The sequence below is a fragment of the Takifugu rubripes genome, chromosome 14, assembly GCF_901000725.2.
Source record: "Takifugu rubripes chromosome 14, fTakRub1.2, whole genome shotgun sequence".
In the NCBI taxonomy this organism is placed as follows: domain Eukaryota; kingdom Metazoa; phylum Chordata; class Actinopteri; order Tetraodontiformes; family Tetraodontidae; genus Takifugu; species Takifugu rubripes.
This window is the reverse complement of record NC_042298.1, coordinates 7,834,228-7,849,756: the sequence shown is the minus strand read 5'-3', so window position 1 is coordinate 7,849,756 and position 15,529 is coordinate 7,834,228. Positions and strand designations below refer to the sequence as shown.

Genomic DNA, 15,529 nt, shown 5'->3' with positions numbered 1-15,529 from the left:
GGTTGTTACCCTACTGTTGATGAAGTCAGACTCAAAAATTCAATCTTTGGGATTAAATCCGATTGATTATCCAGTAAACTGCAACGACCATCTGAAAATATTCCAGGAGCAGATGTGCAGATAGCTCAGCATGTTGGCTGAAACTTGAATTAGCGTCCTACTATCATTAATTCAACATTGTGACCCACAGATCGTGTGGCCTTACACCCCCCTGACTTCATTCGTTTTTATGTCATCGGCTGATAGGAAAATAAAAGGCCCTGTTCTCACTGTCTTGCAGTATTTTCTTTCATCAGCTCTAGTGCAGCATCTGCCCGCTGACCTGTACTGGCCAAACAGGGTGTCACACAAGTCATTCATGTCAGCTTCAAGTTAACATCGTCACACCATTATGTTTGCACAAGAGTGCCTTGCTCATCACGCCTCGTTATACAAATGGACAGACCGGACAAGGTCAACGCGCAGACAGCGGAATCAACATATTTGAATGGCTCCTCCACTTCGGAGAGCTCGAATGTACTCAGCTCGAATGTGCTCAGTAAATATCATGAGCATGGGCCTGTTACATTATGCAGTACAGTACTGCATCTATTAGCACACGGCACATTTCATTCAAGTAAAAGCTGTTTAAATAGCGCCGACATCAAAGAGTTTTATTTATACATATACATACATACGCTGTATCCCATCTCAGTGTGAGTGCTCTGGTAACACCATGTGACTGGATGGTGCTCATATTTCATTGACTACTTTAAATTGATATAATTTGGATTATTTTTCTTTAGATTTAAGCTGTCTAAAGATGCCGTTGTGTGTCACACACCTCTCTCTCTTAGTTAACTGTTGCAGATGATGGTTAACAACACCAATTGTGTGAAATAGCACCATCATTTTTGGCCTGAAGTTCATTTGTAATTTGACATGGAATTTCACTTGTATTAATTAATGCAAGCACAGATGTTTGGGCTCTCTTAAGAGCCTATATCGCACACATCCAGGGCCTTTTGATATTAATTTATGTACATGGTATGTTTGCAGAATATCTCTGGCATTACTGTACAGTAGTTACGACAGGGCTTGTAAACTGCTTGTGCCCCGGGGGGGTATAAATATTACAAACATGTAGTACAAGACGCAGGACAGTACAGTGTTTAAAGGCGATGTAACAAGCTAAATTAATAATATGCACCACTGATTATATACGACACAATCATGTTACTTGTTTACATCTTTCTCTAAATTTGGGCCTTTCATCAGTTTCTCCCCCTGATATTTAAGCCGCTGCATTGCTTGTTAATATGTTTTTTTTATTGCAGCCTCTAAAGCAGAAGCGCCGCAGTCGACTGCGTATTCCGGAGGAGAGACGCTGAAGTGATGTTTAGTCGAGTCCATTCTGAAACACAATTAAAACCAATCACAATTACACGTTGCAGCTGTTCCTCTCCAGCCCAGTTATTTACACTAATAGTTTTGTGACAAAGACTCCTGAAGTCACCGTTTTTTCTTGATTAAAATGGTGGAGGGAGGGGTCCTGAACGTGCCAGTGGTGTATGGCTCTGCTCCAAATAGGCCGCGAGAACGCTTTTCTTCTTTTCATAAAATTACCTTGAACTGTATGAGTTCTGATTTTATTTGTGTGCTCTGATTAATCTTGTGTACTGTGGAAATTGATATTTACTGTGTTCGGGAAAGAAAGAACTGATGAACTGTCGAGCGTGAATCCAGCCTCTAAATTATCGTTATTGGACACACATGGTCTCAAATGTTCTTTTTTTTCTGTGTTTCGTTTTACCGTCTGTGTGTTGCCCAACAATTTCCCTGTGCCTCTTTATGTCTCTCCCTGCTTCAATAACAGGGGCCCATGCAAAAAAACAGGGCGAGGATTTATCGGATAACGACGGAGATGAAGATGAAGGTATTTTCCATGGTGAACAGAGATGGTGCATGAGGTTTTTGTTCTTTTTTTAGTTTTTGTTCCACCATTTTTCCCCCAACATGATCTCAATCACACAATGTTTGATCGTAGTTTGCGTGTGTGTGAGAGAGCGTGTGTGTGTGTGTGTGTGGGTGGTTGTGTGAGGTCTCTTCATAGGCATTTGAATGAAGCCAGTGCCAGAATCAGATTTGATGCGGCATCTCTGCAACCTTTGATTGAGCCGTTGTTATTTCTCATTGGGACCGGAGCGAATGTTATTGCAAGGGCAACGCTGGCGGTGGGAGCCCCTCTTCAGGTGTGTTCTGCAGCCGCACGCTTGACGCAGTAATACGGCACGGAGAAAGTGAAGCCGCGGTGTAATATCAGGCCATTTACGCGGGTCTGCAGGCAGATCTGGATGAGGAGCAGCAGTTCAGGAGTGCTGCTGGAGAGGATTAGAGGATAGCGGTGCAGAGAAGGGAAAGTTGCTTCTCAGCACTCACATTGTTCACGTTCCATATTTATCTTGGGATATTCCTGGCTCAGGGTGGATCTCTACCGAGATTAGACTGAGGGATGATTCTTGTGCGGCTACAGAAACGGCTTAAGACTCTAAATCTAAATCAAAACCTTGATAGGCCCGTCCTTATCTTCCTTTGCGACAGTACAGCAGGTGATGGAAGCATAATCCTGGGCATCAAGGTTGAGCCTTTGATTTATGCCCATTTGTTTGTTATAGACGGATTGGATCTTTTTCTTTTCCACATTATGCTAGCGTTTAATGAATCAGATTTATTGTGATTCCGAGGATGTAGTTGTTTGGGACCGTGACATATTGAGAATGTCCTCATCGCAGAACTGTCATAAGTCGCCCGTCGTTACTGTTGGCACAAGCGCTGCTTTGCGTAGGATTTTGAACCCAGATGAGACGAGTCAGCCAGGGTTTTTCCCAGATGCTTGTGAGTTTGCGTTTGTACCCCCTGCTCTCTGCCAGTGGGCTCTCCTTTCAAGCCTCACACTGGCCTGATTGCAGAACAGGAAGCGTTGCCATGGCACCACTTTGACACACAGGTGTTTCTCATTCAAGCCCAGGGCGAGCTGTTGCAGCTGAAGCCAAATTACCTTCAGTTTTCCTCTTGATTGCGCGGATGCGCAGGCACGCCCGTCTTCCCCGGAGCAGAGCCGCGTTTCACTCTCTGTAGCCTTAAAAAAACGCTGACAAGTGCCGTTCCCTTTGTCTGGCAGGCCTTTGCGTGCATGCACAGTGGCTTGGTCTCCAAGCCGTTGTGGAAGACTAGCCTCACTGAAAATGTGACAAGTCTTTTCTATAGTGAGCGCAGCTAATGCTATTTGCAGAGCAACGCTGTAGAAGCACAATGCGCTGCGGTCTCAGCAAGATCCCTGCTCCTGAAACTAATGCATGCGTGACAGACAAGGACACCGGTCTCTGAACACCATCCTGGAGACTTTCGTTGTTTCTGGGTTTGTATTGGCTGTAACAACCAAAAAAGCAGCACATATATTCTTCTTAAGGAAAGTATTTGGGAGAAGAGGAGACGTCCTTTGCTGGAGGTTTGTTGAGTTCACATTTAAAAGCCAATGAAAGCCTTTAAGCTGTCTTCCATATTTCTGCCCTCACACATGACTGTGCTCTTAACGTGTGTGACACTCATAGTCAAGCCCAAATCTGAATATGAACAGAACTCCCACCTTTGCCCCTGCATTAATCCCCACGCATTGCCATTCGTTCCAGAGAGCTGCTGTGTTTTTTTTGTCTATTTGTTACTCTGTCAAACTGCATCCATCTCCCAGTCTGTTCATCCTGACATTACCATTCTGTCTCCACTGGCTGTCTGTCTATCACGAGCCAATTCCCTCCGCCATGTTTGAGCGGCCCACCTGCCCATTATAAGCCCGCATTCAGGGATCAACAAATGATTTCCTACAAAAGAAAGGAAGTAACCTATGTGAAGGAATAGTAATATAGGAATTTGCAACACAAAGGTTGCCGACCAGTCAGTCAAAACATTCAACTAGAGACAAGCAGATAAGAGAAAATGAAATATGTAACTAAGAATATAATGACCTTCTTTCTAGCATGTATCTCATGCCGTCTGCCCTCTGTCTCCTTCCAAGTCTTTTGTTAGTTTGTCTCTTCCTGTGTCTTTCAATTTGTCCCTTTGTGCAGCTGCCTGTCTGTCTGAGCAGCGGTCTACCCCTTTGGCATCTCCCGAATTCAAATTCTGCACATCGCTCCCTCCAGCAAGCGTGTGGGCCAAGTCGCTGCGGTTAACATCAGCCCCAGACGTGGGGGGGGTGGGGGGGGATTTAGTGTTATTGCGCAGCGGAAGTGAGTATTGTCCACCTGCTGTCGTTAGTTAAAGCTGGGCGTGTGAATAAAAGAAGCGGGGGCTTTGTTGGAGCGACATGCAGCCCGGTTAAATGTGGCAGCGCGGCCAATATCACAGGGAAGCCGTCCTCTGCATTATTGCTGCCTTGGGCCTCCCCTGCTGAGGAAAAATACACGCGTGTCTCTCATTTGACACTCAGACCGTCTTCTATAGGAACGCTTTTACCAAAGCTTAGAGGCTCCCACACGCACGCATTCACACATCCCCTCCCCCAGTGAAGCTGTCCAGCATCACTCTGCCAGAAAGCAGCGAGCTCCACCTGCCTGGATATTACCATTAATTCCGCTGCACAGGCCTGACTGGATCCTTGCTGCCAAAGCCTTCAGATCAGTGGGCCCAGGCTGGAGAAGAGTAAATAGGCAGTGGGGGCAGTTTGCAAAGTGTTCTGACACTCTGCCGCTCTGGTGTTCTCGCTAAGGTGGCAGGAGGGAGAGAATCTTGCCCCTTGAAGCCCACTGCAAAGAGATTTGGAACGTTGCTGCTCGGCCTCTTGTTTGCATCATTTGTTTGCGTTCAAGAGACAAGAAAAACAGACTGTGGTTGGTTTTTCTATTTTTCTCTTTTTGCTTTGTAGTGGCACAAATGAGCAGCCCGCTCAACAAGATTAAACTGCAGAGTTTTGGGGGGGAAGGGGGAAAAAAGCCAGTTTGCAGATTTTAGTAGGGAGATGCATCACTTTGCGTAAGTCCGATGTGCACCAGCAGCCCTAAAAAAGCCCGAGGGTCAGCCTTCATTCATTTGAGAAGCAGATTCCCTCCGTTCTGTCCAGAACGTTGGTTAATAGTCTCTGCTCAGCCTGTCCCCGTTCGTTCACGCTGCGCCGCTGTGCTTCTGCTCCCTGCGAACATCACGTTTAATGCACAGACAGCCAGGTCACCTTCACAGAAAAGGTCACGCCTCCCATCATGTTTACCACAGCTGTGTCAAGATTCACCGACACTCTTCCAAATATCTTTTATATGCGTACGTATACTTCGCTGGCGCTTGCAAATGTCAAATGTTGTGGTGAAGACATTCAGTCTGCCTGACTTTTCCTGCCTGTTCTCGTCACTCCCGATGACGTGTGGCCTCAGAGAGAGATCTGTACGTATGGTGGCGGCAGCCTTGCCTTCGGTGGGGCAGATCGCTCTATAATTGGGTGTAATTACACTGGGTCACATGGCTCTGCGAAGGTCCATGTAGCTTTTAAAATTGAAGAAGGGTCAGAAATGGACTTGTCATGAGTGAAGCAGGAAGCCGGGCCCTGACAGGAGCGCTACAGTAGGGTGTCTGTCATGTCCTGCCACATCAGTCCCCCCCGCCCCCCGCCACTAACGTCCCCCGCCATCGCTGATAGCCGCTGACAGCTACCATGTTTCACCGGAGCGAATGCCACCACACTTATCTCGGCTCGCCTTTGTCCTCACCTGCTCCAGACCACCAAGGCTGCTTCTGAGGGCACTTAGCATCAGAATAAATGACTGACCATTTCCAGCGGAAAGGCAGAAGGGAAAGGACAAAATGTGCAGGTACAGCGCGGCGGGGGGGGGGGTAGAGGCTGCCAGCCCCCATTGGAGATTCCACTTGCGGCGGCAACAGCGTTTGGAGTCTCGGCTCAGGCCTGAGGTTTTCCCTCCTACTGACAATGCAATCAGTCTTGAGCCACTGACGCACCTATGAGAGCTCCTCCAGGCCTCCTGGAATCCAGGCCTCATGATGTATTTGCAGGACCGAGCACCCCGAGCCTTTTATTTAGCAGCACTAAAGTGCAACGGACCGCACATCTTTGATTTTCTTTTTTATTTTTTAATCCTTTTCTGCTGGGATAATTATTTACTTGTGTTTTCTTTTTTTTTTTGTGCGGGTATGCGAGTGTGTGTGTAATACCTCGGTGGGGTTTGCGTGATAATAATGTTATTATTCATCACTGCACGTCTGCGTCTCTATCTCCTCCATCCTAGATTTTTATTTTATTTTTTCATTGCCAGCTCACTGTGCATGGAGGTTCTACTGCAAATGTATCACTGTGCATTAATTAACCTCGATCTGTTTCTTTCTTAGCAGCTTCAACTGTACTTTTTGATGCTATGAATATACAGTGTGTGTGTTGGTGTGTTTGCCTCGGAGACGTCGGGCACCAGGACTCAGGTAGCCACTTCCTGCTACACCAGATCAGGTCTCCCACAGCAGCCGCTAAAACTCCGGCCCGAGCCTCATTACCTCTAATGTCAGATGTAGACAGGATTCCGACTATAAAAAAGAAGGAAAATCGCGGCTGTGATCTGTTCCGTGTGTATTCTCCTCTGACACAGATCTGTGTGTCAGTGAGATCTGTACGTCACATCTGTGTGTGACACCTCCCATGTCAGATCAAGTCAATGAATAGATTAAGACAAGTGGAGCCTCAGTGTCTTGTATCATTCTCTGAGGGGGATTTAACTGTTGTCATGGAGACCTATTGTGAATCAACAAAAGAGGTTACTGAAGACATTGACATGACTAATATTTTTTTTCTGATTTCTGCCCTCTTTTTGTTCCTCTGCCATTCTCTTTTATATATGTGGCCCATCTGTTTGAGACGCTTTACTCTCTTATCGTTTTGCTCCCGTCCCCGCCCGTCTCACTGTAGCTTTCATTCCTTTTCACCCTGTTCATGCCCTTCTTTTCCTGTCTACGATAAGTGTGTGAGTGTGTGTGTTTTTGTGTGTACAAAAGTGTCAGCTATAAATCACATGTCAGTGTTTAGCCCTCTCAGATACCAGCCAGATAGAGAAAGCTATGAATACGGACGCATCTCATTCAGGTTATTGCTTAGCGTTTGAATCTACTCTCTATAATATTAGATAATATAGGATAATATTCGTTATGATCACAAATAACCAACAGAGTCGTGGAAAACAGTGCAATCGCCCCAAAACTGCATTGAAGGAGTTGCTGTGGATCGTGTTAATGTGATGGTTTGCATAATGACAAGCGGTGGCTGCAGATTCTGCCGTGCAGGATGTGTCGTGCGATTAGCCGTTCTCTGCGGTTTGGAATTTTGGCTTTCAGTCACCATGGCAACAATAATCCAACGCTACCTTTTCAAACTGAGATGACTGCATTTTCCCCCTGTTTTCTTCTTCTTTTTTTCCACACTGTGTCCTCCACGCTCTCTTATTCTCACCCACACTCAAGTCTTCTTTCTTCCTTCTTTTTTTGGGTGGTGGGGAGAGTTGTTGGATACAGATGGAGGGAGGAGAGGAAAGAAACAGGGAGAGTCTGTAAGCGAGAGTGATACGAAGTGAGGGAGGGAAAAGGGGCAGAGAACCACAGACAGGAGGGAGGGGGGGTGAAAATGAGAGAGAGTTTCTTGTCTTGTCTCTCAGCTCCAGCTAGCCGGCCAGTAATTCAGTCGATTTCTCAGACAGAGGCTGTTTTCTTCCCTCCGCCTCTGGATGTTCTTTATCTGGCTGGAGTGTTGTTTCAGCTGGGTACCAACCCCTGATTTTGGGATAGAATAAATAGCACTTTAACACATTTAAAGTATAAATTTGACTGCGTGCAGACACCGCAGAAATAAAATGTTGCACAGAGATAGGTGTGTGGTAGCATTGTTTAATTAGCCAAAGCATTTTCCCCTTCAGGGTTAAGCCAGATTAGCCTTCTCCCGGGTTAGGAGATATGTCAGCGTGCCTCGCTCTTTATGCTCTCTAATGGCTTTTTGCGTGTCTATATGTGGAAGCCTGGCTGCTGCCACAAAAACAACCTGTGCTGGATAGGTCGATATGTGAAATATCTCACATGCTAAATGACAGGCACGTCAGCCAATTAGTGTCACACTTGTGCGCTCAATAAAAAAAAGCTTCATATATTTCTAATGGAAAACGGTATTTACAGAGCGCCCACACCGCTGGTATCTGAGAGGTGAACATCAGCTTGTGTGTTTGTGGACACCGTGTGTAGTGTGTGTTGTATCTGAATCTGAGCCGACCCTTGATTAGAACGGGTGGATGACAAATGTGAACATGTTAATGACGGCCACTCTTGCAGACATACGAGATAGTGGAGCCAAGCCCGTGATGGTTTACATCCACGGAGGATCCTACATGGAGGGGACAGGCAACATGATCGATGGAAGCGTCCTGGCTAGCTACGGGAATGTCATCGTTATCACTCTCAACTACCGCGTCGGCGTCCTAGGTAAGCATCTCTTCATCTTCTCCTCCATTTTTTTCCCTCACAAGGGCATTTTTCTGGGCCATTTTTGTAGGGCAGCTAGGTGTAATGAGCCTAGCTGATTGCCACATCCACTTCAAATAAGACAAAAAGCGCAGCTCTGGGTTTTTGCTGTCCGTAATCGCATGTGTCAAATATGGGTTTGTCGTTGCAACTGGGGTTTGGAATACACTTATCTTAAGATTATCTTTATGAGGCTTTTAAAAACAGTAATAAAATAGAATTATGAGGCTGGTAAGATTCCTGGGATAATAGTGAGGTGGAGAGTCTGATGGAGAATGATGGATTCTCTCTCCGAGCAGCGGTTGCTTGCGGATTTACTTACATGGCTGAATCCCATTTCAAACACTTGGGTACGTGTGAAAGAGCGTTTGTGCGTGTGTGGAGAGAGACAGACAGAGCGAGAAGGAACGAGCAGGAGAGAGGGAGCGGGAGCTCCATGGAAACAGCTGCAGCAACACAAAATGGAGTTTGTTAGCACACTACCCAAGCTTTGTACGTCTCCATCCGTCTCTCTGACCAAGCTGACTCCCATCCTCTGACATGTTTACCATTTTGAGGAGTTGTGTGTTTTGTGCAAGTATTCTGATTATAGAACACATTCTGCACGTTGTTTGCATTTGTCGAGAATATTGTCCCGGGTTTAAGCCACTGTTGGCTGCTGATGGCAGAATAGATGACTAGTGTAGCGCTACATGTTTATTTTGTAAAAGACCTGGCTCCATGTTTGATGTTTCTTTATATCGTCTGACATTAGATTGGTGTAGATTTACAACAGCTGGACTTGAGGCATCCATCTACCACAGGAATGCAATATCTAATACCAAACTAGCTAACAGAAGATAGTTTTTGTCTCCAATAAGTCCTTTTTACCACACATTTCTCACATGTTTCCCTTTGCTGAAGTCCACAGTCAGAAAGATATTTGGTGTTGTTGACTTCCTTTGGGTGTGAAACTGCTGGTGGGAAAATTAAGTGCTGCACTGACCTTGATATCGTCCTCAAGCTTGTTTGCGATATCGAGCGCAGACAAACACTTTAACTAAAATTGCTGGCAGTGAAATTTGGTAAAACTGATCAGGCAAAGCTGATTTTGGAGCTTTCATCATTTCATATTTTAACACTAGCAGCAGAAGAGGCGTTAATAACATTCCTCACTGCGGTCGCCTCGTTCTCTGGCTCATCGGTGGCCTTGAAGTGCCAACTTACGCATTTACGTCCATTTCTCTTTAATGTTTCGACCATTAACATAAAGATGGACAGTAGATCAGAACTTCCTCATGTTCTACAAAACTAACGTACCGGTAATCACATTATTTTTGTAGAGGCCAGTAGCATCATTGTGGGGGGGGGGGGGGGTGTAAGGGGTGCTGTGTAGGGGTTCTGCCCATTTGTCCTCCTGCTTAATCATCAACAGCGCCCAGCTGACCGTCATGACATTTCTCCCCATTTTAACTATAAATTAGAGCCAAATTATTCCTAAAACAAACATTCACATCGTCCCTGTCTTGGGAACCTTTCAGTTTGCCAGGATGTCTACAGGTTTAGCCTCAGATTATGGCCCGTACCCGTACTGGCCTCTCCAGAGTCGGTGTAAAATTACCACCTTTGGCTTTCATTGTTTTTGTCTTAATCGAAATGCATTTAGAAAAAAACTATGACTACAACGACGTAGGTGACTGACCGCTCACCAGTTAACCACCAGGACATTATGATCACTTGTGTGGCTGAAACGCCCTTTTTGATGGAGATAAGCAGCCTATTAATTTGGCCATGAGGGTCCGTTCCTTAAATGTGTCACTTTTGTGGAATACCATCCCGTGCATCATCCTCAACCTCTGTTAAGGTGGCGGAGGATTGAGCTCCTTTCGCTCATTTAAGGCGGAACGCATCGGGCTCGTTCAGACTCATGATCATATTTCTTTCATGGCACTTCAATTATGAGTCAGATGTTTCTTCTGCTGCTGCCACATTTCCCTAAATGTCATTCTACATGCATGCACACATGCCCCCCAACGGCACATGTGGGCGCGCGTGTGCACGCTCCCACTCATGCCACTGCTCATGCCAGCGAGACCGCAGCTAGTGCACAAAGAGTCGTGCAAAAAAAAATAAAAAAACTGCCTCCAAACTAAAACACAGCCTCCTCAAACCTGCACATCCACTGTAACAGAGTTGAGGCGGCCAGCGGCCCTCTTGTTGAGCTCCCCAGCAGCCATTCTGAGAAATGAGCACGGAAGAAGTGATGCATGTAGTCGTGCGATAATGTCCAGCGATGTAGCACAGTCTGCTAATCTCCCCGTGGTGCAGCTTTAAACTGTTATTACAGACACACTCATATAAACCAAATAAAACCGAGGCCAGGGAGAAATCAGACCGTGATGGGCCCATAAACCCAAAGCTGTTTGACAATTTTCACTTATGAGCTGTGAATCTGCAACGCTTGAATCGTAAGAAATCATAATTACATGTATTCTTTTTATTTTTGTTTGGATTTGTCGTGAAAATGGATCCCCCCCGATGTATGAACGTGATGTCCATATTAATCTCAGTTTCAAAGCATTGGATTTAGTCAAATAACTGGCCTGGACTGGTTTAAAAGCTACAGTGTGGTAACAGCAAGTGTCCAATAATTTCATTAAAATAACAAAAATGTAAAAAGAAAAAAACCCAATCTGAGCAGGGTGTTGCGGCTTCATGTTAAATGCAAAATAAATAAATATTAATAAAAATAGAAGGTGCTTTTAATTACGCTGCTTAGGGATTGGGACGAGGGAATAAAGGACTCAGGGAGAATTAGAAAAGATAATGAGTTTAAAGTGAAGGCAGAAAGGCATCTCAAATAACAGTTTCTGACACTAATATCGCTCTCCCATTGTCCCCATCCAATCTGAATATGGCATTAATAATGCAGTAAACACCTTTGAAATGCACACAAGGAATGGAATAGTTGAGCCTTCGCAGAGAAATAATAGGCAGGACTATTAGGAACACCACAATAACAAATCTGCTCTGAGAGCGTCGTGAATGTGCAGGCGTTCCCTCTGCACTTCTTTCAACAAATTTGACAGCACTGAACCTTGTAATTGTCAGGGACCAATACCAGGTTTTTAAAAAAAAAGCTCTGGCATTCAATATATTTTCCAAAATGTTTTGCAGTAGGTGTCATTTTTTTTGTTGTTGTTTGTTTGTTTTCTCAGAGAAAAAGAGCCGGATGATTATGAACACAAAGTAAAATTTGGTTTACATTCGTGTCTGGTTTTATAGTTGGTTTTTATATGCGTGGCGGCTGCGGATTCTAGCGGAGGCTGAAAGGACTCAGACTCTGCAGGAAGTGCAGAGACACAGAGGGATGCTGTAGCTGGGGAGCTAACGTGGGGGAGATTTCTACAAATCCTATTCTCTGAATATCTGCTGTATCAAATCGCTGCCAACCTGCACCAATTAAAGAGGACTCTACCGTTGGTTCATCCGCCCGCAGCACTGCGCTGCTCTAATGGTAATTATTGCTTCAAAGGTTGCACCACAATTCTCCAGAGACCCCATTTGGAAAGTTTCACATCTCAACCTTTGAGTGTTGAGATGAATGAGTTTGATATCAGATTTAATCTTTAATTACGTATTGACCCACCGCAGCTCGGTTTTCATCACGACATGGAGAGAGCGGAGTTTTACATCGTTCTCTATGTCCCGTTGCAGAGGAATTGCTTGCGGTCAGTAAAGTGAAAGTATGATCTGGAGGAGTACTGCGCATGTGGTCCGAGGTGCTACATGTCTGATGGTGTGTAATAAGCTCCAGACAGAAGAGAGTATCTGGTCTTGCTGCTCTTCACAAATATAATTACTGACTGGCTCTCTAGAGCTTGTCAATTTCCAGTCTATTGAAGGGGAGGGACTTAATAACTATCAACTGATGCGTTCAAAATTAGCAAAAGGCTGCCTGTCTTTCAAGTCAAGGTGAGCTCCCGGAAATGGGTTTTTAAAAGGAGACGAGTCCAAAACAAAGTTTTCACCTCTGATGGGACTCATTTGGAACCGCTGATGCTTACCAGCTGTATCTCCCCGATGGCAGCCACCAGACCTGCAGTCTTACTAGTTATTACCCTCAAAAGAATCACGTTAGATCTAATCAGAATAACCCCACTCCTCTGTTTGAGTAAAAACGAGGGAGCTCTTTGCACCATAACGGCAGTGAGGCTGATGGAGTCCTGATTTAATGGATCACCAGAGATCGTGCTCAGCGACTCCGTCTCTCTCTCTGTTTGGGTTGAGATGTTGACAGTTGATAATTCCACCGGGGATTTGACGAGCGCGGGGTATTAGTAACGTAGTAACGTAGGACAACAAACAGGCCGTGAAACAAGTCTGCTTGTATTTCAGATCTTATGTATCAAACAGTGAGCGCTCCGACAAACAGCTGGGCTGCTTAAGTAATAACCCAAGCAGATGTTGCTTCAGCGACCGCTACATGCTGGTTTAGTAATAATACAGATCATCTGAGATGGCTGATGTGACCATGCAAATAGGAACGTGTGGCCGAGAACATAATTAGTTAATTTATGCCATTTGATGTACCTCTTCTAGATAATGTGAGTCTTTTGAAATCCCACTGAAGAAATAATCCAAAAGCCTGAAGTCCACCGTGAGTTGGTGACGCTGCTTGTCTTCAGAATTAGGACACGAACAGCGACTAAAGCCCAGTTATTATGTTTTACAGCCTGTATATGGCAGATCTAGAATATGCAAATATAGCTGTTTTTACAAAAAATAAAAAATAGCATCAATTGAATAGCAGCCTGACATCTAACTAACCCAAAAAATGTAATCTGCTAAAGTAAAGGCAGGGTCATGTCTTGTTCTAGACCACTACTGGTGTCTATTTTTAGCATATGCTCTTAGCATGCACTTACTATTGTGTGGAATATTGTGCGGGACTGGGTCATTCCCAATAAAAGCAGCCAGTGTCCAGTCCATACAGTGGCTATGCATTGAAGTTAAGATATGATTTCATAACCTAAATGCTCAATAAACCGCAAAGCTGAGCCTCCATAAATGTGTCCATAATCTTACACCTCATTTCCAGTTGGCTGCAACGGGCTACACAAACCTTCCATCAGCACCGGGAACAAAATAACGCAGGACTTTAGAACTGAACACAAATTCAGATTAAAAATAAAAACACCTATTTTCCTGCTGTATCTATTGTACTTATCAACTACACAAGCAACTGGGTGACCTTCTCGACTCTTTCAGAATCCGTCCTGAGTCATCCACACAGAACCTTCAAAATCATCCAGTTAAGTTCAGTTAAACTGCAGCTTCTGGAGTTCCGTTGTTATAACAGAAAATCTTTGGTTGAAGCAGTAACAGATAAAACCTCGACTTCCCTACTTTTGCCTCCATTTTGTTGTATGCCTGAAGGCGCTTTCTACACTGATGCAAGATTTACTTCCTTGTTTTAGCTGCGAGCACATGTATGGAATATAATCTGTCTGAGTGTATCTCATTTGTCAAACTGGTGTCTGGGACCACAAAAATCACTCTGAGTTACTGTAGAATCAAATTTGACGTGACACTCTCCTGGGCTGTAGGTGATTCCACATAAAACAAAGAACCTCCCGTGTAAGAGTTTCTCGCCGTTTTGGTTATCACCTGATTTATGAGCTCTGCGCCGCCCGCAAGAATTCTCACACGGTGCACGGAAGAAAAAGTGAAGGCAGAGTGAGCGCTCTTTGTCTTTTATCATTGAGAGGGGAGCCGAGATGGATATTTGCTTGTTTGCTTTGCCATTTGGACAAATTCCTCCAAATTAAGTAGAGAACAAAAAACATCCATTCATCCTATTAATGTCAGGGAGTGAGGGATTCAAGTAATGCTTTTCATGCTCCGGTCTGCAGCAAATTGTTGATGCTCCTTTCCTACAAATCACTGCCAGGAAATTAACTCTTAAGCCTTTCTTGCCAGACAAACCGCAACTAAAACTGGCTATGCAAGACAGAGCAAAGACGGGGGGGCTTTTGCTTTGTCAGTGCTCCGAGTGTCACCCTTCCCCGGAGCATGTTTCCGATGTGGCTAAATGTCTTGAATAGTATTGATTAAAACCGAAGGGGATTGATGCTGGACAGCGCTCACATGGCAGCACCAACTTCAAGATTGATGATTTTTGTGCCAGCAGACACGTTTTTGGTAGCCGTAGTCACACTGGCTTCATGCAGAAGCAAATCAGAGCTGAAAAGTCTTAGCTGGTTGTTGCCATGTCTATACTGTTTATATTGCATTCACTTTAATTGTATAAACAAAATGGTGACCCATCCAGTTTAGCTTTCTGACCTTCTACCCACAGTGTTTCTTCCAATTTAACAATTCTTCTGCTACTTCTTTAGTAATAGTTTTTCAGGAAATCACTGCTGCATTATGGCAGCAGAGGAAAGGTCTTCATTTCCAAGGTTAACACTGTTTCTCTACAAAGTATCTCAACATATTTTTCTGTCCTTTTCTTTGTACCCATTTGTACATCAAACACTCAACAAGTTGTTTTGCCTCTGCCAAAGTGGGCATCTGTTAATACAGATAGGCCAGGGCATAGAATCTAATTAAATGATGTCAGATCTCATCTTAAAATTTCTCTCATCACTATCCTCAACATTTTTTCAGACTACTCATACCTACTCACCACCAGGCAATCCACTTTGGTTTGTGTGTTTCCAGTGTCAAAAGTTAATAAGGTACCAATTTACCTCCAGTAGGCTACCAATATTGTGCTAAGAGAGGAGCTGGGCCTGCTAACAACAGAGAATCATAACCTGCAACCTCCAGTGCTCTTTTCTTACAGTCTGGTTCCCATTTGTGTCCCAGAGGTAACAACAGAGCCGGACCTGTTACGGGTTAGAGGTTCTGTGGCATCCACACACACTGAACATGCTGGTGAGCTACACTGTTTTGATGTCAGGCTGTCAAGACCAGATGAGAAGATGCAAACGCAAGATTTACTGAGGGGCCCACAAAT

General features: G+C 44.7%; 1 protein-coding gene across 2 annotated transcripts in view; it reads left to right on the top strand.

Annotated features, from left to right (window-relative positions):
* nlgn3a (neuroligin 3a) overlaps window positions 1-15,529 on the top strand; it is a 104,447-nt gene that overhangs the window by 32,369 nt on the left and 56,549 nt on the right. Inside the window, exons 4-5 of one of the 2 annotated variants that reach the window (XM_003970478.3) lie at window positions 1,856-1,915; window positions 8,338-8,487. In XM_003970478.3, the coding sequence (XP_003970527.3) occupies window positions 1,856-1,915; window positions 8,338-8,487 (210 nt within the window). The remainder of the gene's footprint in view (window positions 1-1,855; window positions 1,916-8,337; window positions 8,488-15,529) is intronic. The other variant, XM_029847277.1, reaches the window with a different exon arrangement.